The sequence below is a fragment of the Hypomesus transpacificus genome, chromosome 3 (genome assembly GCF_021917145.1).
Source record: "Hypomesus transpacificus isolate Combined female chromosome 3, fHypTra1, whole genome shotgun sequence".
NCBI classification, from domain to species: Eukaryota; Metazoa; Chordata; class Actinopteri; order Osmeriformes; family Osmeridae; genus Hypomesus; species Hypomesus transpacificus.
This window is the reverse complement of record NC_061062.1, coordinates 14893106-14920617: the sequence shown is the minus strand read 5'-3', so window position 1 is coordinate 14920617 and position 27512 is coordinate 14893106. Positions and strand designations below refer to the sequence as shown.

The 27512-nt window shown below is 44.8% G+C and overlaps 1 protein-coding gene across 1 annotated transcript; it reads left to right on the top strand.

The window, feature by feature from the left end:
* The first annotated feature begins 1143 nt into the window (after positions 1 to 1143).
* Positions 1144 to 26998, top strand: slc2a2 (solute carrier family 2 member 2). The gene is made up of 12 exons (XM_047018354.1): positions 1144 to 1481; positions 1935 to 2030; positions 2481 to 2680; positions 2871 to 2995; positions 3215 to 3330; positions 4181 to 4343; positions 4985 to 5091; positions 5382 to 5462; positions 5719 to 5823; positions 25444 to 25545; positions 25949 to 26152; positions 26424 to 26998. The coding sequence occupies exons 1-12, from the start codon at positions 1467 to 1469 to the stop codon at positions 26625 to 26627; spliced, it is 1518 nt and encodes a 505-aa protein (XP_046874310.1). The 5' UTR covers positions 1144 to 1466; the 3' UTR covers positions 26628 to 26998.
* The last annotated feature ends 514 nt before the right edge of the window (positions 26999 to 27512 follow it).

The window sequence follows — 27512 nt, the reverse complement described above, 5'->3', positions numbered from 1 at the left end:
CGACTGTCTTCCGAGTGAGTAAGTGAGTGAGTGAGTGAGTGAGAGTGAGAGAGAGAGAGAGAGAGAGAGAGAGAGAGAGAGAGAGAGGAGAGAGAGAGAGAGAGAGAGAGAGAGAGAGAGGAGAGAGAGAGAGAGAGAGAGAGAGAGAGAGAGAGAGAGAGAGAGAGAGAGAGGAGAGAGAGAGAGAGAGAGAGAGAGAGAGAGAGAGAGAGGAGAGAGAGAGAGAGAGAGAGAGAGAGAGAGAGAGAGAGAGAGAGAGAATGAATGAATGAACTTAGTATTTGAGTTGGTGGGTATGGGGAAGCCCTCCCCACCTCCATCCCTTCATTTTGTTTTTACTTGTTTTCTTCTGAAGAGAGTTGGTCCTTGCATTGAGGACTTTTCCCTAGGAAATTAACTGTAACACTGTTTTTGAATTGTATTGTTTAGAATGAGAATTACTTATGTTTAGTTTGGGGTTTATTTGTTTTGTAAAAGAGATACTGTAAGAGAGTAATAAAATAAACTAGAACATAATTCTGTCATGGTGTCATCAGATTTGTGTGAATGTGTGTGCACCCACATGCCTAAGTTTGGTTGTTCATGTGATCTGTATTCTGGTTTTCTGTGTGCTGTATTGTTCCATGTCTGTGCATGTGTGAGTGTGTGTGTGCGTGTGTGTGCACAGAAGTGTGTTACTGTGTTTCTGTATCAGCAAAGGTGCAGCGACCCTCAGACTTTGTCCTGATCAATGGTATATCATTAACTCCTTCCCTAATACCAAAAACAGTCCAACACACACACTTTCTACTATCACATGGTTGCTTTCCTAAGAAATGTCACACCTGTCAAATTTGTATCTTCACTGTACACTGTATCATCAGTGAACTTTGATAATATGTCAGGTATAGGGATTTGCTGGGATTTGGAGAATGCTAGAGAGAGGAGCAGACAGACAGAATCCTAGAATTGCTGGAGAGATTAGACCAGAGAAGAGATGCATGAACAGAGAGAGGAGCTGAAAAAGCTCTGAGAGAGCACTGCTGGAGAGATTACATTTAGTCATTTAGCAGACGCTCTTATCCAGAGCGACTTACAGTAAGTACAGGGACATTCCCCCCGGAGGCAAGTAGGGTGACGTGCCTTGCCCAAGGATACAACTTCTTTTGGCATGGCGGGGAATCGATCCGGCAACATTCTGATTACTAGCCCAACTCCCTCACCGCTCAGCCATCTGACTCCCAATTAGCTGGACACAGCGGCGCAAGGAAAAACGAGCAGGGAGAGAGTGCAATGGAGAGAGTGCAATGGAGAGAGTGCAATGGAGAGAGTGCAATGGAGAGCATGAACACAGCGTGATACCTAGGGATTGATCATTACCCGGAGATGTGTGTGTGTTTGCTGTGTGTGTGGGATGTTATCTCACCATGTAGTGGGGTCGCAGCAAGTCCTGTGTCCTGCGAAGGAGTTGACACTCTGGACCCAGAATGGAGTCAGGAAAGGTAAAGATTTCTCCATTCACACACTTTCACACACCTTCCAACACTTCATCACGGGAGATGAAGTATGTAGCTCCTTGATTAAATAAACATAAAACTGTTGTTTACTTCTGTTTGTACCTCATCTGATATGATGGGAAAATAGCCAATGTTGTTTGTCAGGTGTGTGTGTATGTTTCAAAATAGTGATTTTGTGTCTGTCTGTCTGTCTGTCTGTCTGTCTGTATAGCCTCATTAATATGCCCTGCTGTATTGTACAATGACACTTTGAGCTGCAATTCTTGTATGAAATGTGCTATGTAAATAAAGTATTATTAATTTGAAAAAGATAGATATCTCAAAAACAGATGTCTGTTTTTGTTCGCGGTTAAGGGTTGGGGATAACGCTGTTTTGAATGGAAGTAAATTGTCGGTCCTCGCTAGAATAGTAAAACAAACTTGTGTGTGTATGTGTAGCAGTTGACAGGTACCCTGGCTCTGGCTGTATTCACAGCAGTCCTAGGCTCTCTGCAGTATGGATACAGCCTAGGAGTCATCAATTCTCCACAGAAGGTGCACACACATACAACTCCATCTCCACTCACCTCCATCTCCACTCACCTCCATCTACACACATACAACTCCATCTCCACTCACCTCCATCTCCACTCACCTCCATCTACACATACCTCCATCTACACACACACACTTCAATCTACACCCGCCTCCATCTAAACAACAACACAATCTAATAAAACGACAAACAAAAGCTAGCAGAAATAAATTACTTATCCATGCATTAATTCATTACATATTTGATTTTGTGATTCATCAAATAATTAACTCATTCATTCATTCATTCACCCAGTCAAAAATCCACGTCTAAATTTCACATTGAAGATAGTCCACAAAGGCTTACCTTTACATTCCTGGGAAACCATAACAACAGCCCCAATCTCTCTAGTGGCTGACCATTGCCTAGTGACTGTGTCGGTGACAGCTGTTACTTTCTCTGGGTTAAAGATCATAGAGAGGCATTACGGACGGGCGCTGGGGTTGGTGCCAGAGGAGCCTCTCCTCCAATCAGACAACAGCACGCTGGTGGAGGAAAATGAAGTACACTCGTCTGTGGTGATATACTGGTCCCTGTCGGTGGCCATCTTCTCTGTGGGAGGCATGGTCTCCTCGTTCCTGGTGGGCTTTGTGGGAGACCTGAGAGGAAGGTGAGGAAGAGGAGGAGAGGGGGGAGGAGAAGTTGTCTCCAGAGGAGAGGTCGAGGAGACGTGGGGAAGGAGAGGAAGAGGAGGATGGAAGGAGGGGAAGGAAGAGGGCAACAGTGGCATAGATACGAATGACATAAATAAAAGAATGATCCTCGTTTGATATTTGCGTGTGTGTGCGTGTGTGTCCCAGAGTGAAGGGTATGCTCATGGTGAACGTATTGGCAGTAGCTGGTGGCCTGCTGATGGGCTTGGCCAATACATGGAGGCCTCATATCATGGTTATCACTGGACGAGCTGTCATGGGCTTCTACTGTGGTGAGGGGGTCTGGGGATCTGGGAGGGGGTTGTAACTGTGTTTGAGAAAACAGACTCTAGTTCAGTCTATGTCATTATTATCTGCTGCTAGGGTCAGCCTGGAATGCGATGAATCATTGAGTACAATAGATGGCCAATCACTCACCTCTTATTCCATGTCTGTGTGTGTGTATGCGTGTGTATTTTGTGAGTGCACCTGTGTGTGTGTGTGTGTTGCAGGCTTATCGTCAGGGCTGGTGCCCATGTATATAGGGGAGATAGCTCCTATGGCATACAGAGGAGCTTTGGGGACATTACACCAGCTGGCCATCGTCACTGGCATCCTTATCAGCCAGGTGAGACACACACACACAGCCCTACATGTATAAATACATGTAGGGCTGTGTGGACAGAGACCTGAATGTTCCAGCTCCTTTTGTCACTGGTCACTCAGACACTCGTCTGGGACAGTCGTTGATTGGCACAAAAGGGACTGTCATGTTCAAATGACAATCACTCAATTTAATGACACACCTCTGGAGAGGTGATCTCAACAGTTGAAGAGGAAGGTGAACCGAGGAAGACTCTGAAATTATCATTAGAAGTTGTGTTCATGTAAATATAGTACTAAACAGCTTTTAATGTCATGTTTGATAAAATTTTGTTTCTTATTTTATGTATGGTATTCTAGTAATATTGTTGTAACGTGTATATTTACAGGGTTTGCAGAGTTTGTGCATGCAGTAGTCCAACATGTTTTGACACATTACTTTGTCTTGCAAAGGCATCACACTTGGTCTACTGCAGCCTTGACTAATGATGAGTGATGGTCCATGTAGAATGTTTTACCTAGGTCCAAGTTTCATGTAATTAACTGTTTAACGCCCGAGGTTACAGCTAATGTACTATGACATTTCTAAATTGGTGTCAATCTCCCTGACATCTAACCGAATTGTTTCAAAGCCGGGGACCAACACAAGCGTCCCTGGCCTTAGATACACAAACAGTAATAACACACCCGTCCACACAACCACACTCACACAGGGCCCTCTCGTCATTGGAAATACGTGTTAGTGTGTGCTAGTCTGGTTTAATGCATAAATAATACACCATTGTGTTCTCCCAAACACATACCATGACTAGTAGAGTCCCAGCCGAGACAATAACTGGTCCGTCAATCATCTCTTTCTCTCTGTGTCTCTACAGGTGATCGGTCTGGAGTTCCTCCTGGGGAATGACTCCATGTGGCCTCTACTGCTAGGTCTTTCCGGAGCCCCGGCCCTCCTCCAGTCCCTGCTCCTACCTCTCTGTCCAGAGAGCCCTCGGTACCTCTACATACGCAGGGGACTGGAGGCAGAGGCCCGCAAGAGTAAAGCAGACTGTCTCTCAGACACACACGCATGTGCACATTTGGACAGTTGAACACACACACACAAACACAGATATATTGTACACTCACTCACAAACACGCACACACACACTTGCACAGATGAACACACATGTACACAGATACAGATACAGTACTGTACACTAGGGGTGGGAATCTTTTGGTACATCACGATTCGATTCAAATTGATTCTTGGGGGGTCATGATTCGATTAAAAATCGATTCACAATTTTTCAATTCACGATTTATTTATTTTAATCAAATTTCGATTAAATATATGCTTACATTTGATTCCAGTTTGCTGTTTAGTGTTACTTGTTTCTATTTGACTGTGATAGGCAGTTAAGTGTTGAAGAAAAAATCCCAATGCATCAAAACCTTGAAATGTATAGTTTTTCTTGCAGTTTAGTAAACTCATTGTTATTGTTAATATTTAAAATGAACAATATTCAAATGCAAATCGATTTTTTCCCTCACCCCTACTTTACACACACACAGCACAAATAGATACACACAAATACAAACAAATGCACTCACACAGACCTGCACACATACAAACTAAATTTGACAAAAATACACTGTCAGACTTCCTCCCTCTCCCACCCCTATGCGTTCTCCTGTAGGCTTACATCGTCTGAAAGGGGAGTACGACCCCACAGCAGACCTGGAGGAGATGAGGAAGGAGAAGGAGGAGGCGGAGAAGGAAGAACAGGTGTCCATCGTCGGTCTGGTACGTGCTGCACTGTTGGCTACTACACTGTCAACATGGATACAGAGGACCAGGAACACCACACAAACACAAGTTGCCTGCCCGCCCGCCCGCCCTTCCACCCGTCCATCCATCCGTCTGTCTGTCTGTCTGTCAGTTACCTGTGTTGTGTCTCCTTTCTGCCTGTCTGCTATGACCTTTGTCGTGTCTGTCTGACTGTCAGCAGTGACCTGTGTTGCATCTGTCTTTTTGTCTGTCTGTCTGTCTGTCTGTCTCTCTGCTGTGACCTGTGTTGTGTCTCGTGTCTCCAGGTGCGTTCGTCTCTGTACAGACAGCAGCTGTTCGTGGCCCTCATGATGCACCTCTCCCAACAGCTCTCTGGCATCAACGCTGTGAGTAGCAGAGAGGAGGGAGGAACAACAGGAGCTGGGACATGGAGAAAGAGAAAAGGGGGAGGATAGATAGGGAGTGAGTGTGTGTGTCTCTGTCTGTGTGGATGTCACCAATGAGTCACCAGACTGACTTTCATAGATTAGATTACAGAATGTTATTGTCCTTGATTGTGACATAAACTTTTTTTTTATGTGACACTCATATACATTGCAGATTTACGTAATCGAAAGACAATGTTTGTTTTGTTGCTCTCAGATCTTTTATTATTCGACGGCCATCTTCGAACGTGCTGGCGTTGCCCAGCCTGTCTACGCCACCATTGGAGTAGGAGTCATCAACACCGTCTTTACTATGGTGTCTGTAAGTGCACACACACACACACACATGCATGCATACACACACACACATACTTTTCCAGGTGTCCAGGTGACAAAGGAATCATGTGACAAAGTAAATTCTGAAATTCCAGTTGCACACTTGCAAATAATGAATTCACAAGCATAGGCAAAGGTGATCATTAATTTTCCTCCTTGCAAAGGTTCCAGAAGATACAGTCAACACACACATCCATTCATTGTGTCCACTTAATCTCTTAACTCATAAAAGTTTCTAGTTTGACATGGTTCCAACACACTTCCCACCAAGATATGTGGGACTAACTCACAAAGCACTAGAATGTAGCAAGCAAACACATGTTTAATGTTTTTGTTTGGTGAACATAAAAAATATCAGGAAACATCAAATTTATCGATTACTTAGTCAATTGGCTACATTAAGAAGCAAATTTTTTTTGTGGAGGTTCTAAATCAATTCAACTGGCGGGACCACGCTGGGGCCAGTTGTTAAAGCAATATAGTACGAGTGCGAGTGGGGTTGGTAAGGCCGGAGGCCGAGTGGCTACGAGTTGCGTCGAGTGGCGTTATTGCACTCGTACTATATTGCTTTTAGAAAACAATGTTATAGTCAACCAATTAACATTTAAATACAGCTATTGATTAAAAGCCCAGCCCACTCCTTCATTCACTCCCAGAGACACTGAGCGTCCAGGGCAGGACATAATCGCAGCATTTATCCAATGACCGTATAGTTTCGAAGCACTGAAAAAAACTGTTCAAAGCAGCCTCATTGAAGTCCATGGAAGCTGAGCTTCAACAGGGAAATGCACTGTTGCGCTACGGGACTGTATGATAAGGAAATCAGGCAGTCGACCTGCCAATCAGCTAATGTAGCTGATTCTGAACGAACTCGTCTTCGATATGAACGTGTTCTAATGCATTAAAAATGTTAACACAATCGTAAATATTTGATCATGATTTTTTTTAATGTTAGGGGAAGCTGTTCCCCTATTGTTACGTCCGTTTCTGCTGGAGGTTGGAAGAAGTTGTGACTATCTTCCCGTTGGGTTTAGACTCTAACTCTGTCAAGCCGCTTGTCCTAATTAGACCTGGAGATTGTCATTATGAATTATTATTATGAATGTGGTTATTAAAGTAACGGAGAATGAGGGGGGAGAGAGAGAATGAGTGAGTGAGTGTGAGAAAGTGAGCAGTGAGGAGAGAGAGTGAAGGCTGTGTGGGGTGTGATTTGTTTACATCATTAATGCGCAGGAGGCTTTGGTATAAAACAACACTGGGGTACAGTATTAGTAAGGATCTGTACAACGAGAGCACTGTGAGCTGGACTTTTTGTGGTTTGACAATATCACTGACGTCTTGTTTTGTGTTCAGTTGTATAGAGAGGTGCTGTTTGTCAAGCAAAATGTGTGTCGATAAAGCATTTTGAAGGTGTTGTCATGGAGTGCTTTGAGGGGTTAGTAGGGGACCCTCAGGTGCCAGGTATCGTGCCCTTGAGCCAAGAGTCAGCTGGGTGTCATCATGACAACCATCCCGCTCATTCCGAGTCTCATGCTGACCTGTGCAGCTGTGTGCCTCAAACACACACACACACAGAGCTTTGTAACTATCAGTCTAGAACACATTCCGTGTCATGTGATTCCATGGAAAGTTTATCTATTAGGTCAGTTTCATCCCTTGTACACAGGCTTACGCCACTATCATGAGGAAGGAAAAAGCAAGACCCCAAGTTTTGGGAGGCATCTTTTATTGAGCTATTCAGCATGCAAGAATGTTGATATGCATGATGCCATGTATCAAGGGTTAGGGAGATTAAGGATATGTGTGTTTGTGTTTGGATAAGGTCAGATGGGTGGATGGTGGTAAGGATGATGTATGTGTGTGTGTGTGTGTGCACAGTAAGGGTCATGGTGGTTTGGGGTGGAGGAAGGTGGAGATGATGGTGGATTGTAATAGAGGAGGGTAGAGATGATGGTGGTTTGTGGTGGAAGGTAGAGATGATGGTGGTTGTGGTGGAGGAGGGTAGAGATGATGGTGGTCGTGGTGGAGGAAGGTTGTATGGAGGGGGGAGGCGAGGGTGGTGGATGAAGGTGTTAACATCCCCCTATGCATGCTGGGATTTTCTCCAGAACATCATGCGGCCAAAGCAGCCACCCTTCTTTTTCTTTTTGCCGAAACTTTTCTGAAAAACACAAAGTGTCAACACATCGACCCCAGTACACAAGGGAACATGCAGGGTTTACACTCCAATATGCATTACAGGACATATTAGAAGGCTTGTTTCTATGCACAAAAATAATTAGTGTAGGCCCTGGACATGACTGGACTACCTCGGTTTGGGTCTCCTTTGACTGGCACCTTGTTTCAGCCAGCTTCTGCAGAGCCTCCTCCAGGTCTGCTGCTGATTGCTCAGCCTTTTTCTGCAGAGCATCCAGGTCTACTGCTGATTGCTCAGCTTGTTTTTGCAGAGTCTTCAGGTCTGCTGCTGAGTGGTCAGCCACTTTCTGCAGCGCCTTCAGGTCTGCTGCTGATTGCTCAGCCTTTTTCTGCAGAGCATCCAGGTCTACTGCTGATTGCTCAGCTTGTTTTTGCAGAGCCTTCAGGTCTGCTGCTGATTGGTCAGCCACTTTCTGTAGCACCTTCAGGTCTGCTGCTGATTGGTCAGCCACTTTCTGCAGAGACAGCAGCTCCGCAGCTGTGTCTGCAGCCTGTTTCTCTCGAGCCTCCATCTCTGCACATTTATCAATCAGCTCTTTTCTGATGTGACGGGATTCATCCTGAACTTCGTCCAGGGCCTTCTCCAGATCATGGCAACGCGTGTCCTTCTCCCTCAAGTTGACTTGCAGTCTCGTCATGACACCGGCCATCTTCATGAGATTGGCTTTAAAAGCCTCCAGGTCCTGTTCCGCCTTCTGCGACACTTGGAGGGCCTCCTTCTTCTCACTGAAGAGGACGAGGATCTTCCCATCCTTCTCTGCAATTTCTGCCCGAAGGTTCCTCTCCAGTGTGATGAGATTTGCCCTGGTCATGTTGCATGTAGTATCAGCCGTCTTTCTGGCAGATTGGGCCGCCCAGATTTCTGCTCTGAGGCTAGAGAGCTCCGTCTGGAACTCTCCCCCAAACTGAGCTGGTTTGGGGGCCATGTTTCCCACCTCCAGCAGCTTGGCTGTGGCCACAGTGAGGCCCTGCTCGGACAACTTCAGGGCTTCGACCGCCTGGTTCCTCTGAGATGTCAGCTCCTCCTTCTCCTTCTCCCAGTCTCTGAGGTGAGAGGTCAAACCATCCTCCAGATCCTGTCGGGCCCTTTGGAGGTCCACCAAGTTTGTTGTTGCGAGGCTGGCGGTTCTTTCTGCCACCATCTTGGCGGCGACGTGGCCCCGCAGGGTGGTCCGAGCCCTGGCCAGAGCTTCTTCTCCTTGAACACGAGCTTTCACTTCCGCCAGGAGCTTATGGTGAAGCTTCTGTATTGTGTTCTCAAAGTTGATCCTCTCCACCTTCATTTTCTCCACCTCCCTGGCCAGATCCCTCTCTCTGGCAGTGGGCTTCTCAGCCTCAGCTGACCTGAGGACGTCTTGATGCTTCTCCTTGGTCACCAGACAGGTCCGTCTGGCCATCTTCTCCCAGCCCCCTGCCGCCTCTTTTAGGACAGAGGCGTAGGTCTGCCTCTGAGGTTTGCCCACCGTCTTGGAAGGTTGACTTGAAGTCTCCTTGAAGTCTCCTTTGGCAGCAAACTCAGGTGAAAGGCTTTCCCCAGAGGCCTTTGAGAAAATTTAGACAATTAAGTGACTTGCATTGTCACCCTCAACACTCAATATAATACGTCTTAATATGTTATTGTTTGGGGAATAAAGAATAATCGCAATAATAGGTTTTTATGATGACAGTTGGACTCACAGTGGCTTTTTTATCTGCCTCAAGGCCTCTTTCAGAAGGCTTCTTCTTCTGTGAAACAATCAAACTATATTGAGTTCGCTCCACAAAATATCAGGACAGCCATATCAGTTTACTGTTTTAATAATCAGTGTTGAAAGGTTGACCTACCTTGATTTTTTTCTTGTCGTGATTCATTGTTCCTTTTCTACATTCACAATAAATTGAAAATTATATATTTCATGAAAGATGCGTAAAAATAAGTGCTAATGTTTTGAGAAAATATCGGACGTCACTGCGTTCATCTAAACATTCTAGTCATTTATGACGTAGAACAATGGTCTGGATTGGAGGCCAAACTGGAAAGAGACAGTTTGTAAATCTGCTATGTTTAGACTAAAAGGCTAACATTGTGAAAATGTTTTGAATATCCTAATTATTGTTTGGCTATCCCCCATTAGACGCAAACATGATTTTGGCCATCTTTAGACGACGTTTGCGAGGTTCTTGGCCACCCTCAAAAATATTAAACGTTGATTTTATTTGTATGTTTTAAGTAGCTTACATAGGCTTATTTAATTTTGGATTTAAAGCAAACCTTCATATGATGTGTTTATGAGCGCAAATATGATTGTTTGTCAATTATATTCGAAGTACATTTTAAACAAATGTTTTAAATTAGCTTACATGTTTAATTTAGGATCGAGGTCTTACCTTCTCATATGATGTGTTCATCGATCTGAGTATAAGTCGAATGCTTGTCATTTATAAAAAGGAAATGCATTTATGACATCTTCATGTGTCATCATGTTACCATGGTGATTGAACGTTAACACAGTGCGATAGTTGCCTAAAGTCAATTACTACAACTTCATGAGCTAGTGGCGGCTGTCTTTCAAATAGAGGAAGCTCATTTTCGGCCTACATCATATACATTTTCAGTTCACTGGCAAGTTCACTCCTACGACACTAGCCGTACTGTATGTATGAATGAATGAATGAACGATCTAACGAAAAAATATTAAACGAAGGAAATGTGGGAATTAGGTTAACTGAACTGAATGTGATGTATAATTGTATGAAATGTATGATGAAAATTGGCTAGCAATTTCGCCAAGCAAATACCGAGAAATAGGTTTCAGCAGTTTGTCTTTCAACGACAGTTGCAAAATCCGTGATGGGACTGAGCTTGAATAGCTTCGGTGACTTTTATAGTACAAAATCACTGTCAATCAAAAGGAGATGCAGTCTTTCGAGTAAAGTATAGTTTCGAAACACTGAAAATAACTGTTCAAAGCAGCCCCATTGAAGTCCATGGAGGCTGAGCTTGAACAGGGAAATGCACTGTGGCGCTACGGGAATGTATGACAAGGAAATCAGTCAGTCGACCTACTAATCAGCTAATGTAGCTGATTTTGAACGAACTCGTCTTCGATATGAACGTGTTCTAATGCATTAAAAATGTTAACACAATCGTAAATATTTGACCATGATTTTTTTTTTATGTTAGGGGAAGCTGAGCTTCCCTTATAGTCTTAAATAATCGCCTCTGGGACCAGGGGGTGGTGGGGTCGGGTTGAGTGATCGCACGTGTCCAGGTGTGGAATGTTTCCCTCTCTGTCTCCATTTGGTCTCGGCCGAAAAATCTTATTGTTATTAGGTGTTCTGCAACCCAGCTGACGTTACACAATGGTATGTGCAGAACCGAGAACTAGTATTCTGTATCGTAGTAAGGAAACTAGTTTGTTGCCTGCAGAACACCGAATATTGTTACGTCCGTTTCTGCTGGAGGTTGGAAGAAGTTGTGACTATCTTCCCGTTGGGTTTACACTCTAACTCTGTCAAGCCGCTTGTCCTAATTGGACCTGGAGATTGTCATTATGAATTATTATTATGAATGTGGTTATTAAAGTAACGGAGAATGAGGGGGGAGATAGAGAATGAGTGAGTGTGAGAAAGTGAGCAGTGAGGAGAGAGAGTGAAGGCTGTGTGGGGTGTGATTTGTTTACATCATTAAGGCGCAGGAGGCTTTGGTATAAAACAACACTGGGGTACAGTATTAGTAAGGATCTGTACAACGAGAGCACTGTGAGCTGGACTTTTTGTGGTTTGACAATATCACTGACGTCTTGTTTTGTGTTCAGTTGTATAGAGAGGTGCTGTTTGTCAAGCAAAATGTGTGTCGATAAAGCATTTTGAAGGTGTTGTCATGGAGTGCTTTGAGGGGTTAGTAGGGGACCCTCAGGTGCCAGGTATCGTGCCCTTGAGCCAAGAGTCAGCTGGGTGTCATCATGACAACTATCCCGCTCATTCCGAGTCTCATGCTGACCTGTGCAGCTGTGTGCCTCAAACACACACACACACAGAGCTTCGTAACTATCAGTCTTGAACACATTCCGTGTCATGTGATTCCATGGAAAGTTTATCTATTAGGTCAGTTTCATCCCTTGTACACAGGCTTACGCCACTATCATGAGGAAGGAAAAAGCAAGACCCCAAGTTTTGGGAGGCATCTTTTATTGAGCTATTCAGCATGCAAGAATGTTGATATGCATGATGCCATGTATCAAGGGTTAGGGAGATTAAGGATATGTGTGTTTGTGTTTGGATAAGGTCAGATGGGTGGATGGTGGTAAGGATGATGTATGTGTGTGTGTGTGTGTGCACAGTAAGGGTCATGGTGGTTTGGGGTGGAGGAAGGTGGAGATGATGGTGGATTGTAATAGAGGAGGGTAGAGATGATGGTGGTTTGTGGTGGAAGGTAGAGATGATGGTGGTTGTGGTGGAGGAGGGTAGAGATGATGGTGGTCGTGGTGGAGGAAGGTTGTATGGAGGGGGGAGGCGAGGGTGGTGGATGAAGGTGTTAACATCCCCCTATGCATGCTGGGATTTTCTCCAGAACATCATGCGGCCAAAGCAGCCACCCTTCTTTTTCTTTTTGCCGAAACTTTTCTGAAAAACACAAAGTGTCAACACATCGACCCCAGTACACAAGGGAACATGCAGGGTTTACACTCCAATATGCATTACAGGACATATTAGAAGGCTTGTTTCTATGCACAAAAATAATTAGTGTAGGCCCTGGACATGACTGGACTACCTCGGTTTGGGTCTCCTTTGACTGGCACCTTGTTTCAGCCAGCTTCTGCAGAGCCTCCTCCAGGTCTGCTGCTGATTGCTCAGCCTTTTTCTGCAGAGCATCCAGGTCTACTGCTGATTGCTCAGCTTGTTTTTGCAGAGTCTTCAGGTCTGCTGCTGAGTGGTCAGCCACTTTCTGCAGCGCCTTCAGGTCTGCTGCTGATTGCTCAGCCTTTTTCTGCAGAGCATCCAGGTCTACTGCTGATTGCTCAGCTTGTTTTTGCAGAGCCTTCAGGTCTGCTGCTGATTGGTCAGCCACTTTCTGTAGCACCTTCAGGTCTGCTGCTGATTGGTCAGCCACTTTCTGCAGAGACAGCAGCTCCGCAGCTGTGTCTGCAGCCTGTTTCTCTCGAGCCTCCATCTCTGCACATTTATCAATCAGCTCTTTTCTGATGTGACGGGATTCATCCTGAACTTCGTCCAGGGCCTTCTCCAGATCATGGCAACGCGTGTCCTTCTCCCTCAAGTTGACTTGCAGTCTCGTCATGACACCGGCCATCTTCATGAGATTGGCTTTAAAAGCCTCCAGGTCCTGTTCCGCCTTCTGCGACACTTGGAGGGCCTCCTTCTTCTCACTGAAGAGGACGAGGATCTTCCCATCCTTCTCTGCAATTTCTGCCCGAAGGTTCCTCTCCAGTGTGATGAGATTTGCCCTGGTCATGTTGCATGTAGTATCAGCCGTCTTTCTGGCAGATTGGGCCGCCCAGATTTCTGCTCTGAGGCTAGAGAGCTCCGTCTGGAACTCTCCCCCAAACTGAGCTGGTTTGGGGGCCATGTTTCCCACCTCCAGCAGCTTGGCTGTGGCCACAGTGAGGCCCTGCTCGGACAACTTCAGGGCTTCGACCGCCTGGTTCCTCTGAGATGTCAGCTCCTCCTTCTCCTTCTCCCAGTCTCTGAGGTGAGAGGTCAAACCATCCTCCAGATCCTGTCGGGCCCTTTGGAGGTCCACCAAGTTTGTTGTTGCGAGGCTGGCGGTTCTTTCTGCCACCATCTTGGCGGCGACGTGGCCCCGCAGGGTGGTCCGAGCCCTGGCCAGAGCTTCTTCTCCTTGAACACGAGCTTTCACTTCCGCCAGGAGCTTATGGTGAAGCTTCTGTATTGTGTTCTCAAAGTTGATCCTCTCCACCTTCATTTTCTCCACCTCCCTGGCCAGATCCCTCTCTCTGGCAGTGGGCTTCTCAGCCTCAGCTGACCTGAGGACGTCTTGATGCTTCTCCTTGGTCACCAGACAGGTCCGTCTGGCCATCTTCTCCCAGCCCCCTGCCGCCTCTTTTAGGACAGAGGCGTAGGTCTGCCTCTGAGGTTTGCCCACCGTCTTGGAAGGTTGACTTGAAGTCTCCTTGAAGTCTCCTTTGGCAGCAAACTCAGGTGAAAGGCTTTCCCCAGAGGCCTTTGAGAAAATTTAGACAATTAAGTGACTTGCATTGTCACCCTCAACACTCAATATAATACGTCTTAATATGTTATTGTTTGGGGAATAAAGAATAATCGCAATAATAGGTTTTTATGATGACAGTTGGACTCACAGTGGCTTTTTTATCTGCCTCAAGGCCTCTTTCAGAAGGCTTCTTCTTCTGTGAAACAATCAAACTATATTGAGTTCGCTCCACAAAATATCAGGACAGCCATATCAGTTTACTGTTTTAATAATCAGTGTTGAAAGGTTGACCTACCTTGATTTTTTTCTTGTCGTGATTCATTGTTCCTTTTCTACATTCACAATAAATTGAAAATTATATATTTCATGAAAGATGCGTAAAAATAAGTGCTAATGTTTTGAGAAAATATCGGACGTCACTGCGTTCATCTAAACATTCTAGTCATTTATGACGTAGAACAATGGTCTGGATTGGAGGCCAAACTGGAAAGAGACAGTTTGTAAATCTGCTATGTTTAGACTAAAAGGCCAACATTGTGAAAATGTTTTGAATATCCTAATTATTGTTTGGCTATCCCCCATTAGACGCAAACATGATTTTGGCCATCTTTAGACGACGTTTGCGAGGTTCTTGGCCACCCTCAAAAATATTAAACGTTGATTTTATTTGTATGTTTTAAGTAGCTTACATAGGCTTATTTAATTTTGGATTTAAAGCAAACCTTCATATGATGTGTTTATGAGCGCAAATATGATTGTTTGTCAATTATATTCGAAGTACATTTTAAACAAATGTTTTAAATTAGCTTACATGTTTAATTTAGGATCGAGGTCTTACCTTCTCATATGATGTGTTCATCGATCTGAGTATAAGTCGAATGCTTGTCATTTATAAAAAGGAAATGCATTTATGACATCTTCATGTGTCATCATGTTACCATGGTGATTGAACGTTAACACAGTGCGATAGTTGCCTAAAGTCAATTACTACAACTTCATGAGCTAGTGGCGGCTGCTGGTCTTTCAAATAGAGGAAGCTCATTTTCGGCCTACATCATATACATTTTCAGTTCACTGGCAAGTTCACTCCTACGACACTAGCCGTACTGTATGTATGAATGAATGAATGAACGATCTAACGAAAAAATATTAAACGAAGGAAATGTGGGAATTAGGTTAACTGAACTGAATGTGATGTATAATTGTATGAAATGTATGATGAAAATTGGCTAGCAATTTCGCCAAGCAAATACCGAGAAATAGGTTTCAGCAGTTTGTCTTTCAACGACAGTTGCAAAATCCGTGATGGGACTGAGCTTGAATAGCTTCGGTGACTTTTATAGTACAAAATCACTGTCAATCAAAAGGAGATGCAGTCTTTCGAGTAAAGTATAGTTTCGAAACACTGAAAATAACTGTTCAAAGCAGCCCCATTGAAGTCCATGGAGGCTGAGCTTGAACAGGGAAATGCACTGTGGCGCTACGGGAATGTATGACAAGGAAATCAGTCAGTCGACCTACTAATCAGCTAATGTAGCTGATTTTGAACGAACTCGTCTTCGATATGAACGTGTTCTAATGCATTAAAAATGTTAACACAATCGTAAATATTTGACCATGATTTTTTTTTTATGTTAGGGGAAGCTGAGCTTCCCTTATAGTCTTAAATAATCGCCTCTGGGACCAGGGGGTGGTGGGGTCGGGTTGAGTGATCGCACGTGTCCAGGTGTGGAATGTTTCCCTCTCTGTCTCCATTTGGTCTCGGCCGAAAAATCTTATTGTTATTAGGTGTTCTGCAACCCAGCTGACGTTACACAATGGTATGTGCAGAACCGAGAACTAGTATTCTGTATCGTAGTAAGGAAACTAGTTTGTTGCCTGCAGAACACCGAATATTGTTACGTCCGTTTCTGCTGGAGGTTGGAAGAAGTTGTGACTATCTTCCCGTTGGGTTTACACTCTAACTCTGTCAAGCCGCTTGTCCTAATTGGACCTGGAGATTGTCATTATGAATTATTATTATGAATGTGGTTATTAAAGTAACGGAGAATGAGGGGGGAGATAGAGAATGAGTGAGTGTGAGAAAGTGAGCAGTGAGGAGAGAGAGTGAAGGCTGTGTGGGGTGTGATTTGTTTACATCATTAAGGCGCAGGAGGCTTTGGTATAAAACAACACTGGGGTACAGTATTAGTAAGGATCTGTACAACGAGAGCACTGTGAGCTGGACTTTTTGTGGTTTGACAATATCACTGACGTCTTGTTTTGTGTTCAGTTGTATAGAGAGGTGCTGTTTGTCAAGCAAAATGTGTGTCGATAAAGCATTTTGAAGGTGTTGTCATGGAGTGCTTTGAGGGGTTAGTAGGGGACCCTCAGGTGCCAGGTATCGTGCCCTTGAGCCAAGAGTCAGCTGGGTGTCATCATGACAACTATCCCGCTCATTCCGAGTCTCATGCTGACCTGTGCAGCTGTGTGCCTCAAACACACACACACACAGAGCTTCGTAACTATCAGTCTTGAACACATTCCGTGTCATGTGATTCCATGGAAAGTTTATCTATTAGGTCAGTTTCATCCCTTGTACACAGGCTTACGCCACTATCATGAGGAAGGAAAAAGCAAGACCCCAAGTTTTGGGAGGCATCTTTTATTGAGCTATTCAGCATGCAAGAATGTTGATATGCATGATGCCATGTATCAAGGGTTAGGGAGATTAAGGATATGTGTGTTTGTGTTTGGATAAGGTCAGATGGGTGGATGGTGGTAAGGATGATGTATGTGTGTGTGTGTGTGTGCACAGTAAGGGTCATGGTGGTTTGGGGTGGAGGAAGGTGGAGATGATGGTGGATTGTAATAGAGGAGGGTAGAGATGATGGTGGTTTGTGGTGGAAGGTAGAGATGATGGTGGTTGTGGTGGAGGAGGGTAGAGATGATGGTGGTCGTGGTGGAGGAAGGTTGTATGGAGGGGGGAGGCGAGGGTGGTGGATGAAGGTGTTAACATCCCCCTATGCATGCTGGGATTTTCTCCAGAACATCATGCGGCCAAAGCAGCCACCCTTCTTTTTCTTTTTGCCGAAACTTTTCTGAAAAACACAAAGTGTCAACACATCGACCCCAGTACACAAGGGAACATGCAGGGTTTACACTCCAATATGCATTACAGGACATATTAGAAGGCTTGTTTCTATGCACAAAAATAATTAGTGTAGGCCCTGGACATGACTGGACTACCTCGGTTTGGGTCTCCTTTGACTGGCACCTTGTTTCAGCCAGCTTCTGCAGAGCCTCCTCCAGGTCTGCTGCTGATTGCTCAGCCTTTTTCTGCAGAGCATCCAGGTCTACTGCTGATTGCTCAGCTTGTTTTTGCAGAGTCTTCAGGTCTGCTGCTGAGTGGTCAGCCACTTTCTGCAGCGCCTTCAGGTCTGCTGCTGATTGCTCAGCCTTTTTCTGCAGAGCATCCAGGTCTACTGCTGATTGCTCAGCTTGTTTTTGCAGAGCCTTCAGGTCTGCTGCTGATTGGTCAGCCACTTTCTGTAGCACCTTCAGGTCTGCTGCTGATTGGTCAGCCACTTTCTGCAGAGACAGCAGCTCCGCAGCTGTGTCTGCAGCCTGTTTCTCTCGAGCCTCCATCTCTGCACATTTATCAATCAGCTCTTTTCTGATGTGACGGGATTCATCCTGAACTTCGTCCAGGGCCTTCTCCAGATCATGGCAACGCGTGTCCTTCTCCCTCAAGTTGACTTGCAGTCTCGTCATGACACCGGCCATCTTCATGAGATTGGCTTTAAAAGCCTCCAGGTCCTGTTCCGCCTTCTGCGACACTTGGAGGGCCTCCTTCTTCTCACTGAAGAGGACGAGGATCTTCCCATCCTTCTCTGCAATTTCTGCCCGAAGGTTCCTCTCCAGTGTGATGAGATTTGCCCTGGTCATGTTGCATGTAGTATCAGCCGTCTTTCTGGCAGATTGGGCCGCCCAGATTTCTGCTCTGAGGCTAGAGAGCTCCGTCTGGAACTCTCCCCCAAACTGAGCTGGTTTGGGGGCCATGTTTCCCACCTCCAGCAGCTTGGCTGTGGCCACAGTGAGGCCCTGCTCGGACAACTTCAGGGCTTCGACCGCCTGGTTCCTCTGAGATGTCAGCTCCTCCTTCTCCTTCTCCCAGTCTCTGAGGTGAGAGGTCAAACCATCCTCCAGATCCTGTCGGGCCCTTTGGAGGTCCACCAAGTTTGTTGTTGCGAGGCTGGCGGTTCTTTCTGCCACCATCTTGGCGGCGACGTGGCCCCGCAGGGTGGTCCGAGCCCTGGCCAGAGCTTCTTCTCCTTGAACACGAGCTTTCACTTCCGCCAGGAGCTTATGGTGAAGCTTCTGTATTGTGTTCTCAAAGTTGATCCTCTCCACCTTCATTTTCTCCACCTCCCTGGCCAGATCCCTCTCTCTGGCAGTGGGCTTCTCAGCCTCAGCTGACCTGAGGACGTCTTGATGCTTCTCCTTGGTCACCAGACAGGTCCGTCTGGCCATCTTCTCCCAGCCCCCTGCCGCCTCTTTTAGGACAGAGGCGTAGGTCTGCCTCTGAGGTTTGCCCACCGTCTTGGAAGGTTGACTTGAAGTCTCCTTGAAGTCTCCTTTGGCAGCAAACTCAGGTGAAAGGCTTTCCCCAGAGGCCTTTGAGAAAATTTAGACAATTAAGTGACTTGCATTGTCACCCTCAACACTCAATATAATACGTCTTAATATGTTATTGTTTGGGGAATAAAGAATAATCGCAATAATAGGTTTTTATGATGACAGTTGGACTCACAGTGGCTTTTTTATCTGCCTCAAGGCCTCTTTCAGAAGGCTTCTTCTTCTGTGAAACAATCAAACTATATTGAGTTCGCTCCACAAAATATCAGGACAGCCATATCAGTTTACTGTTTTAATAATCAGTGTTGAAAGGTTGACCTACCTTGATTTTTTTCTTGTCGTGATTCATTGTTCCTTTTCTACATTCACAATAAATTGAAAATTATATATTTCATGAAAGATGCGTAAAAATAAGTGCTAATGTTTTGAGAAAATATCGGACGTCACTGCGTTCATCTAAACATTCTAGTCATTTATGACGTAGAACAATGGTCTGGATTGGAGGCCAAACTGGAAAGAGACAGTTTGTAAATCTGCTATGTTTAGACTAAAAGGCCAACATTGTGAAAATGTTTTGAATATCCTAATTATTGTTTGGCTATCCCCCATTAGACGCAAACATGATTTTGGCCATCTTTAGACGACGTTTGCGAGGTTCTTGGCCACCCTCAAAAATATTAAACGTTGATTTTATTTGTATGTTTTAAGTAGCTTACATAGGCTTATTTAATTTTGGATTTAAAGCAAACCTTCATATGATGTGTTTATGAGCGCAAATATGATTGTTTGTCAATTATATTCGAAGTACATTTTAAACAAATGTTTTAAATTAGCTTACATGTTTAATTTAGGATCGAGGTCTTACCTTCTCATATGATGTGTTCATCGATCTGAGTATAAGTCGAATGCTTGTCATTTATAAAAAGGAAATGCATTTATGACATCTTCATGTGTCATCATGTTACCATGGTGATTGAACGTTAACACAGTGCGATAGTTGCCTAAAGTCAATTACTACAACTTCATGAGCTAGTGGCGGCTGCTGGTCTTTCAAATAGAGGAAGCTCATTTTCGGCCTACATCATATACATTTTCAGTTCACTGGCAAGTTCACTCCTACGACACTAGCCGTACTGTATGTATGAATGAATGAATGAACGATCTAACGAAAAAATATTAAACGAAGGAAATGTGGGAATTAGGTTAACTGAACTGAATGTGATGTATAATTGTATGAAATGTATGATGAAAATTGGCTAGCAATTTCGCCAAGCAAATACCGAGAAATAGGTTTCAGCAGTTTGTCTTTCAACGACAGTTGCAAAATCCGTGATGGGACTGAGCTTGAATAGCTTCGGTGACTTTTATAGTACAAAATCACTGTCAATCAAAAGGAGATGCAGTCTTTCGAGTAAAGTATAGTTTCGAAACACTGAAAATAACTGTTCAAAGCAGCCCCATTGAAGTCCATGGAGGCTGAGCTTGAACAGGGAAATGCACTGTGGCGCTACGGGAATGTATGACAAGGAAATCAGTCAGTCGACCTACTAATCAGCTAATGTAGCTGATTTTGAACGAACTCGTCTTCGATATGAACGTGTTCTAATGCATTAAAAATGTTAACACAATCGTAAATATTTGACCATGATTTTTTTTTTATGTTAGGGGAAGCTGAGCTTCCCTTATAGTCTTAAATAATCGCCTCTGGGACCAGGGGGTGGTGGGGTCGGGTTGAGTGATCGCACGTGTCCAGGTGTGGAATGTTTCCCTCTCTGTCTCCATTTGGTCTCGGCCGAAAAATCTTATTGTTATTAGGTGTTCTGCAACCCAGCTGACGTTACACAATGGTATGTGCAGAACCGAGAACTAGTATTCTGTATCGTAGTAAGGAAACTAGTTTGTTGCCTGCAGAACACCGAATATTGTTACGTCCGTTTCTGCTGGAGGTTGGAAGAAGTTGTGACTATCTTCCCGTTGGGTTTACACTCTAACTCTGTCAAGCCGCTTGTCCTAATTGGACCTGGAGATTGTCATTATGAATTATTATTATGAATGTGGTTATTAAAGTAACGGAGAATGAGGGGGGAGATAGAGAATGAGTGAGTGTGAGAAAGTGAGCAGTGAGGAGAGAGAGTGAAGGCTGTGTGGGGTGTGATTTGTTTACATCATTAAGGCGCAGGAGGCTTTGGTATAAAACAACACTGGGGTACAGTATTAGTAAGGATCTGTACAACGAGAGCACTGTGAGCTGGACTTTTTGTGGTTTGACAATATCACTGACGTCTTGTTTTGTGTTCAGTTGTATAGAGAGGTGCTGTTTGTCAAGCAAAATGTGTGTCGATAAAGCATTTTGAAGGTGTTGTCATGGAGTGCTTTGAGGGGTTAGTAGGGGACCCTCAGGTGCCAGGTATCGTGCCCTTGAGCCAAGAGTCAGCTGGGTGTCATCATGACAACTATCCCGCTCATTCCGAGTCTCATGCTGACCTGTGCAGCTGTGTGCCTCAAACACACACACACACAGAGCTTCGTAACTATCAGTCTTGAACACATTCCGTGTCATGTGATTCCATGGAAAGTTTATCTATTAGGTCAGTTTCATCCCTTGTACACAGGCTTACGCCACTATCATGAGGAAGGAAAAAGCAAGACCCCAAGTTTTGGGAGGCATCTTTTATTGAGCTATTCAGCATGCAAGAATGTTGATATGCATGATGCCATGTATCAAGGGTTAGGGAGATTAAGGATATGTGTGTTTGTGTTTGGATAAGGTCAGATGGGTGGATGGTGGTAAGGATGATGTATGTGTGTGTGTGTGTGTGCACAGTAAGGGTCATGGTGGTTTGGGGTGGAGGAAGGTGGAGATGATGGTGGATTGTAATAGAGGAGGGTAGAGATGATGGTGGTTTGTGGTGGAAGGTAGAGATGATGGTGGTTGTGGTGGAGGAGGGTAGAGATGATGGTGGTCGTGGTGGAGGAAGGTTGTATGGAGGGGGGAGGCGAGGGTGGTGGATGAAGGTGTTAACATCCCCCTATGCATGCTGGGATTTTCTCCAGAACATCATGCGGCCAAAGCAGCCACCCTTCTTTTTCTTTTTGCCGAAACTTTTCTGAAAAACACAAAGTGTCAACACATCGACCCCAGTACACAAGGGAACATGCAGGGTTTACACTCCAATATGCATTACAGGACATATTAGAAGGCTTGTTTCTATGCACAAAAATAATTAGTGTAGGCCCTGGACATGACTGGACTACCTCGGTTTGGGTCTCCTTTGACTGGCACCTTGTTTCAGCCAGCTTCTGCAGAGCCTCCTCCAGGTCTGCTGCTGATTGCTCAGCCTTTTTCTGCAGAGCATCCAGGTCTACTGCTGATTGCTCAGCTTGTTTTTGCAGAGTCTTCAGGTCTGCTGCTGAGTGGTCAGCCACTTTCTGCAGCGCCTTCAGGTCTGCTGCTGATTGCTCAGCCTTTTTCTGCAGAGCATCCAGGTCTACTGCTGATTGCTCAGCTTGTTTTTGCAGAGCCTTCAGGTCTGCTGCTGATTGGTCAGCCACTTTCTGTAGCACCTTCAGGTCTGCTGCTGATTGGTCAGCCACTTTCTGCAGAGACAGCAGCTCCGCAGCTGTGTCTGCAGCCTGTTTCTCTCGAGCCTCCATCTCTGCACATTTATCAATCAGCTCTTTTCTGATGTGACGGGATTCATCCTGAACTTCGTCCAGGGCCTTCTCCAGATCATGGCAACGCGTGTCCTTCTCCCTCAAGTTGACTTGCAGTCTCGTCATGACACCGGCCATCTTCATGAGATTGGCTTTAAAAGCCTCCAGGTCCTGTTCCGCCTTCTGCGACACTTGGAGGGCCTCCTTCTTCTCACTGAAGAGGACGAGGATCTTCCCATCCTTCTCTGCAATTTCTGCCCGAAGGTTCCTCTCCAGTGTGATGAGATTTGCCCTGGTCATGTTGCATGTAGTATCAGCCGTCTTTCTGGCAGATTGGGCCGCCCAGATTTCTGCTCTGAGGCTAGAGAGCTCCGTCTGGAACTCTCCCCCAAACTGAGCTGGTTTGGGGGCCATGTTTCCCACCTCCAGCAGCTTGGCTGTGGCCACAGTGAGGCCCTGCTCGGACAACTTCAGGGCTTCGACCGCCTGGTTCCTCTGAGATGTCAGCTCCTCCTTCTCCTTCTCCCAGGCTCTGAGGTGAGAGGTCAAACCATCCTCCAGATCCTGTCGGGCCCTTTGGAGGTCCACCAAGTTTGTTGTTGCGAGGCTGGCGGTTCTTTCTGCCACCATCTTGGCGGCGACGTGGCCCCGCAGGTTGGTCCGAGCCCTGGCCAGAGCTTCTTCTCCTTGAACACGAGCTTTCACTTCCGCCAGGAGCTTATGGTGAAGCTTCTGTATTGTGTTCTCAAAGTTGATCCTCTCCACTTTCATTTTCTCCACCTCCCTGGCCAGATCCCTCTCTCTGGCAGTGGGCTTCTCAGCCTCAGCTGACCTGAGGACGTCTTGATGCTTCTCCTTGGTCATCAGACAGGTCCGTCTGGCCATCTTCTCCCAGCCCCCTGCCGCCTCTTTTAGGACAGAGGCGTAGGTCTGCCTCTGAGGTTTGCCCACCGTCTTGGAAGGTTGACTTGAAGTCTCCTTGAAGTCTCCTTTGGCAGCAAACTCAGGTGAAAGGCTTTCCCCAGAGGCCTTTGAGAAAATTTAGACAATTAAGTGACTTGCATTGTCACCCTCAACCCTCAATATAATACGTCTTAATATGTTATTGTGTGGGGAATAAAGAATAATCGCAATAATAGGTTTTTATGATGACAGTTGGACTCACAGTGGCTTTTTTATCTGCCTCAAGGCCTCTTTCAGAAGGCTTCTTCTTCTGTGAAACAATCAAACTATATTGAGTTCACTCCACAAAATATCAGGACAGCCATATCAGTTTACTGTTTTAATAATCAGTGTTGAAAGGTTGACCTACCTTGATTTTTTTCTTGTCGTGATTCATTGTTCCTTTTCTACATTCACAATAAATTGAAAATAAGATATTTCATGAAAGATGCGTAAAAATAAGTGCGCGCTGTGCTAATGTTTTGAGAAAATATCGGACGTCACTGCGTTCATCTAAACATTCTATTCATTATGACGTAGAACAATGGTCTGGATTGGAGGCCAAACTGGAAAGAGACAGTTTGTAAATCTGCTATGTTTAGACTAAAAGGCCAACATTGTGAAAATGTTTTGAATATCCAAATTATTGTTTGGCTATCCCCCAATAGACGCAAACATGATTTTGGCCATATTTAGACGACGTTTGCGAGGTTCTTGCATAGCTGCGGCCAACCTCAAAAATATCAAACGTTGATTTTATTTGTATGTTTTAAGTAGCTTACATAGGCTTATTTAATTTTGGATTTAAAGCAAACCTTCATATGATGTGTTTATGAGCGCAAATATGATTGTTTGTCAATTATATTCGAAGTACATTTTAAACAAATGTTTTAGCTTACATGTTTAATTTAGGATCGAGGTCTTACCTTCTCAGATGATGTGTTCATGGATCTGAGTATAAGTCGAATGCTTGTCATTTATAAAAAGGAAATGCATTTATGACATCTTCATGTGTCATCATGTTACCATGGTGATTGAACGTTAACACAGTGCGATAGTTGCCTTAAGTCAATTACTACAACTCCATGAGCCAGTGGCGGCTGCTGGTCTTTCAAATAGAGGAAGCTCATTTTCGGCCTACATCATATACATTTTCAGTTCACTGGCTAGTTCACTCCTACGACACTAGCCGTACTGTATGTATGAATGAATGAATGAATGAACGATCTAACGAAAAAATATTAAACGAAGGAAATGTGGGAATTAGGTTAACTGAACTGAATGTGATGTATAATTGTGTGAAATGTATGATGAAAATTGGCTAGCAAATTCGCCAAGCAAATACCGAGAAATAGGTTTCAGCAGTTTGTCTTTCAACGACAGTTGCAAAATCCGTGATGGGACTGAGCTTGAATAGCTTCGGTGACTTTTATAGTACAAAATCACTGTCAATCAAAAAGAGATGCAGTCTTTCGAGTACAGTATAGTTTCGAAACACTGAAAATAACTGTTCAAAGCAGCCCCATTGAAGTCCATGGAGGCTGAGCTTGAAAAGGGAAATGCACTGTGGCGCTACGGGAACATGATAAGGAAATCAGTCAGTCGACCTACTAATCAGCTAATGTAGCTGATTTTGAACGAACTCGTCTTCGATATGAACGTGTTCTAATGCATAAAAAATGTTAACACAATAGTAAATATATGACCATGATTTTTTTTTTATGTTAAGTGAAGTTTAGCTGCCTTTGCAGTCTTAAAGAAATCGCCACTGGTCAACACACATCTTTGTAATCTTAACTGAGAACAGTAGTTGATGAGATCTCTTTTATAAGCCCAAATCACGAGCCTATTCACCATCTACTGACATAACATGGCAACTGCAACCCACAATTAATACAATGATTATTATCTCTTTCTTTCTACTCCCAACCACCCTTTTCACTCATTCTCTCTCTCCACCTGACCCCATTCACCCCTCTCTCTCTCGCTCTCTCTCTCTCTTTCTCTATCCCTCTTTCTCTCTCTCAGGTGGTGCTCGTGGATCGGGCCGGCAGAAGAACGCTAAGTCTGATTGGCTTAGGAGGGATGTGCATCTGTGCGGTTGCCATGTCAGTTGGCCTCATCTATCTGGTGAGCAAATTGCATTTCAAGCCCTCAACAACTTAAGTCATGCACTCCTTTCTTCCTCCTTTTACCAGAGTATCCTGTTCATCCCTCCCTCTTGCTTGGGCTGTTAGATATCCTGACTTTCACTTTCTATGTGATATTTGCAAAGCTACTATAAAGTCAACAGTACCATAGCAAGCATCTTACAGTGCTGGTCCCCAAAGTGGGTTATCTGTCCCCAACCAAGATTTCCTGTCTCAAACAACAAGTTCCTGTCCCCAAACTTGGCTTAATGTCCCAAACCCTGGTCTGTACTCATAGCTGATAGCAACGCCGCAGCCTTAGTAGGGTTGCAATCCCATGGAAAGCTCACAAACCAATAGACTGTTTGACATCCCCTGACTGCTTCCTGTTTCCTGTCTCCCAGGACACGTTCTCCTGGATGAGCTACGTCAGCATGTCGGCCATCTTCCTGTTTGTGTGCTTCTTTGAGATGGGACCTGGTCCCATCCCTTGGTTCATTGTGGCAGAGCTGTTCAGCCAGGGACCACGCCCGGCGGCCATTGCTCTGGCTGGCTGCTGCAACTGGACTTGCAATTTCATTGTGGGGATGACTTTCCCCTACATAGAGGTATGCACAATGCACACTCACTCTTTCTCACGTTTTTTTTCCCCTCACCGACAGCCAATCTCTCTTTCACGGACATTCAAACCCATTTAGGCGTTCTTTCCCTTTCTCTCTCTCTCTCTCTCTCTCTCTCTCTCTCTCTCTCTCTCTCTCTCTCTCACTCTCACTCTCACTCTCACTCTCACTCTCACTCTCACTCTCACTCTCTCTCTGTCTCTCTCTCTCTCAAACTCTCACAATCTCCCTTATGCTGTGCTGTGGCTGTCTCCTGTAGGTTCTGTTGGGTAGCTACGTGTTCATCCTGTTTGCGGTGTTCCTGTTTGGCTTCACTGTGTTCACCTACTGCCGCATGCCAGAGACCAAGGGGAAGACCTTTGAGGAGATTTCTGCTGTCTTCCAGAAGGGCAGGAAAACAGTTCCTCCAGGCCCCAAGATCTCCACAGAACTGGAGCACCTTAAATCAGCCTCGGATGCTTGAAAGACCACTATGTATGTTTGAATCATGATGCTGCATTTGTATCTTAGCTCTGTTCTATCTGTGTATAATAGCACATTAATATAACATTCTCTCGTCACAAACATTGGTCCTCCCCAGTGACTGGAAATGAGGCTCTGAAACGGCAGCCATCTTGTACAGTCAATCTACCTGGAGAATGCAGATACCCTTAAAATATTTTTAAAGATTTGTACATTTGTGTACCACTTTGGGGGGCTGTGGATTATCCTTGACATACAGTGTAAGTCTTAAAGCAATCAAACCTAATAGCAATAAATGTACCAAAGTGTTGATTGGTTAAATTTGTATGCAAATAAATCTGTATAATGTACTGAATAAAAAGTTTTCCATCGGGTCGGGTAAGTTGTTGTACATGTAACGGCAATAGGTGGTGGATTCAAAAGCATGACTCAGAATATTCAAAAAAAGGTTTTACAGGAGTCAGAAGACTAGGCAGGGAATGACATGAGGCAAGGCCGTAATCATAATACATATTGGGGGGGACACATCCCCCCCAATATTCAAATCTGGTCAAAACGTCCCCCCCAATATATTGATATAAAAATATAAATGTGCTACGCTACAACAGGCAACCACGCACGCTGTCCGAAATGATCATTAAAAAAAAAAAAACGTCCCCCCCAATGTTGACTCCATGGCTACAGCCTTGACATGAGGTACAAAGACAAACTAGCAACAAGAGATTGAAACACAAATACACTGGGGCTAGATTGAACACAGGTGCTGTGCTGTCAATTAGGGCTGGGTGGGTCAATCACAGGCAGGGTAGGAGACACTGAAATGAGAGGAGACACTGAAATGAGAGGAGAGGTGAGTGCAAACACACAGAAAGAACCAAGACATGAC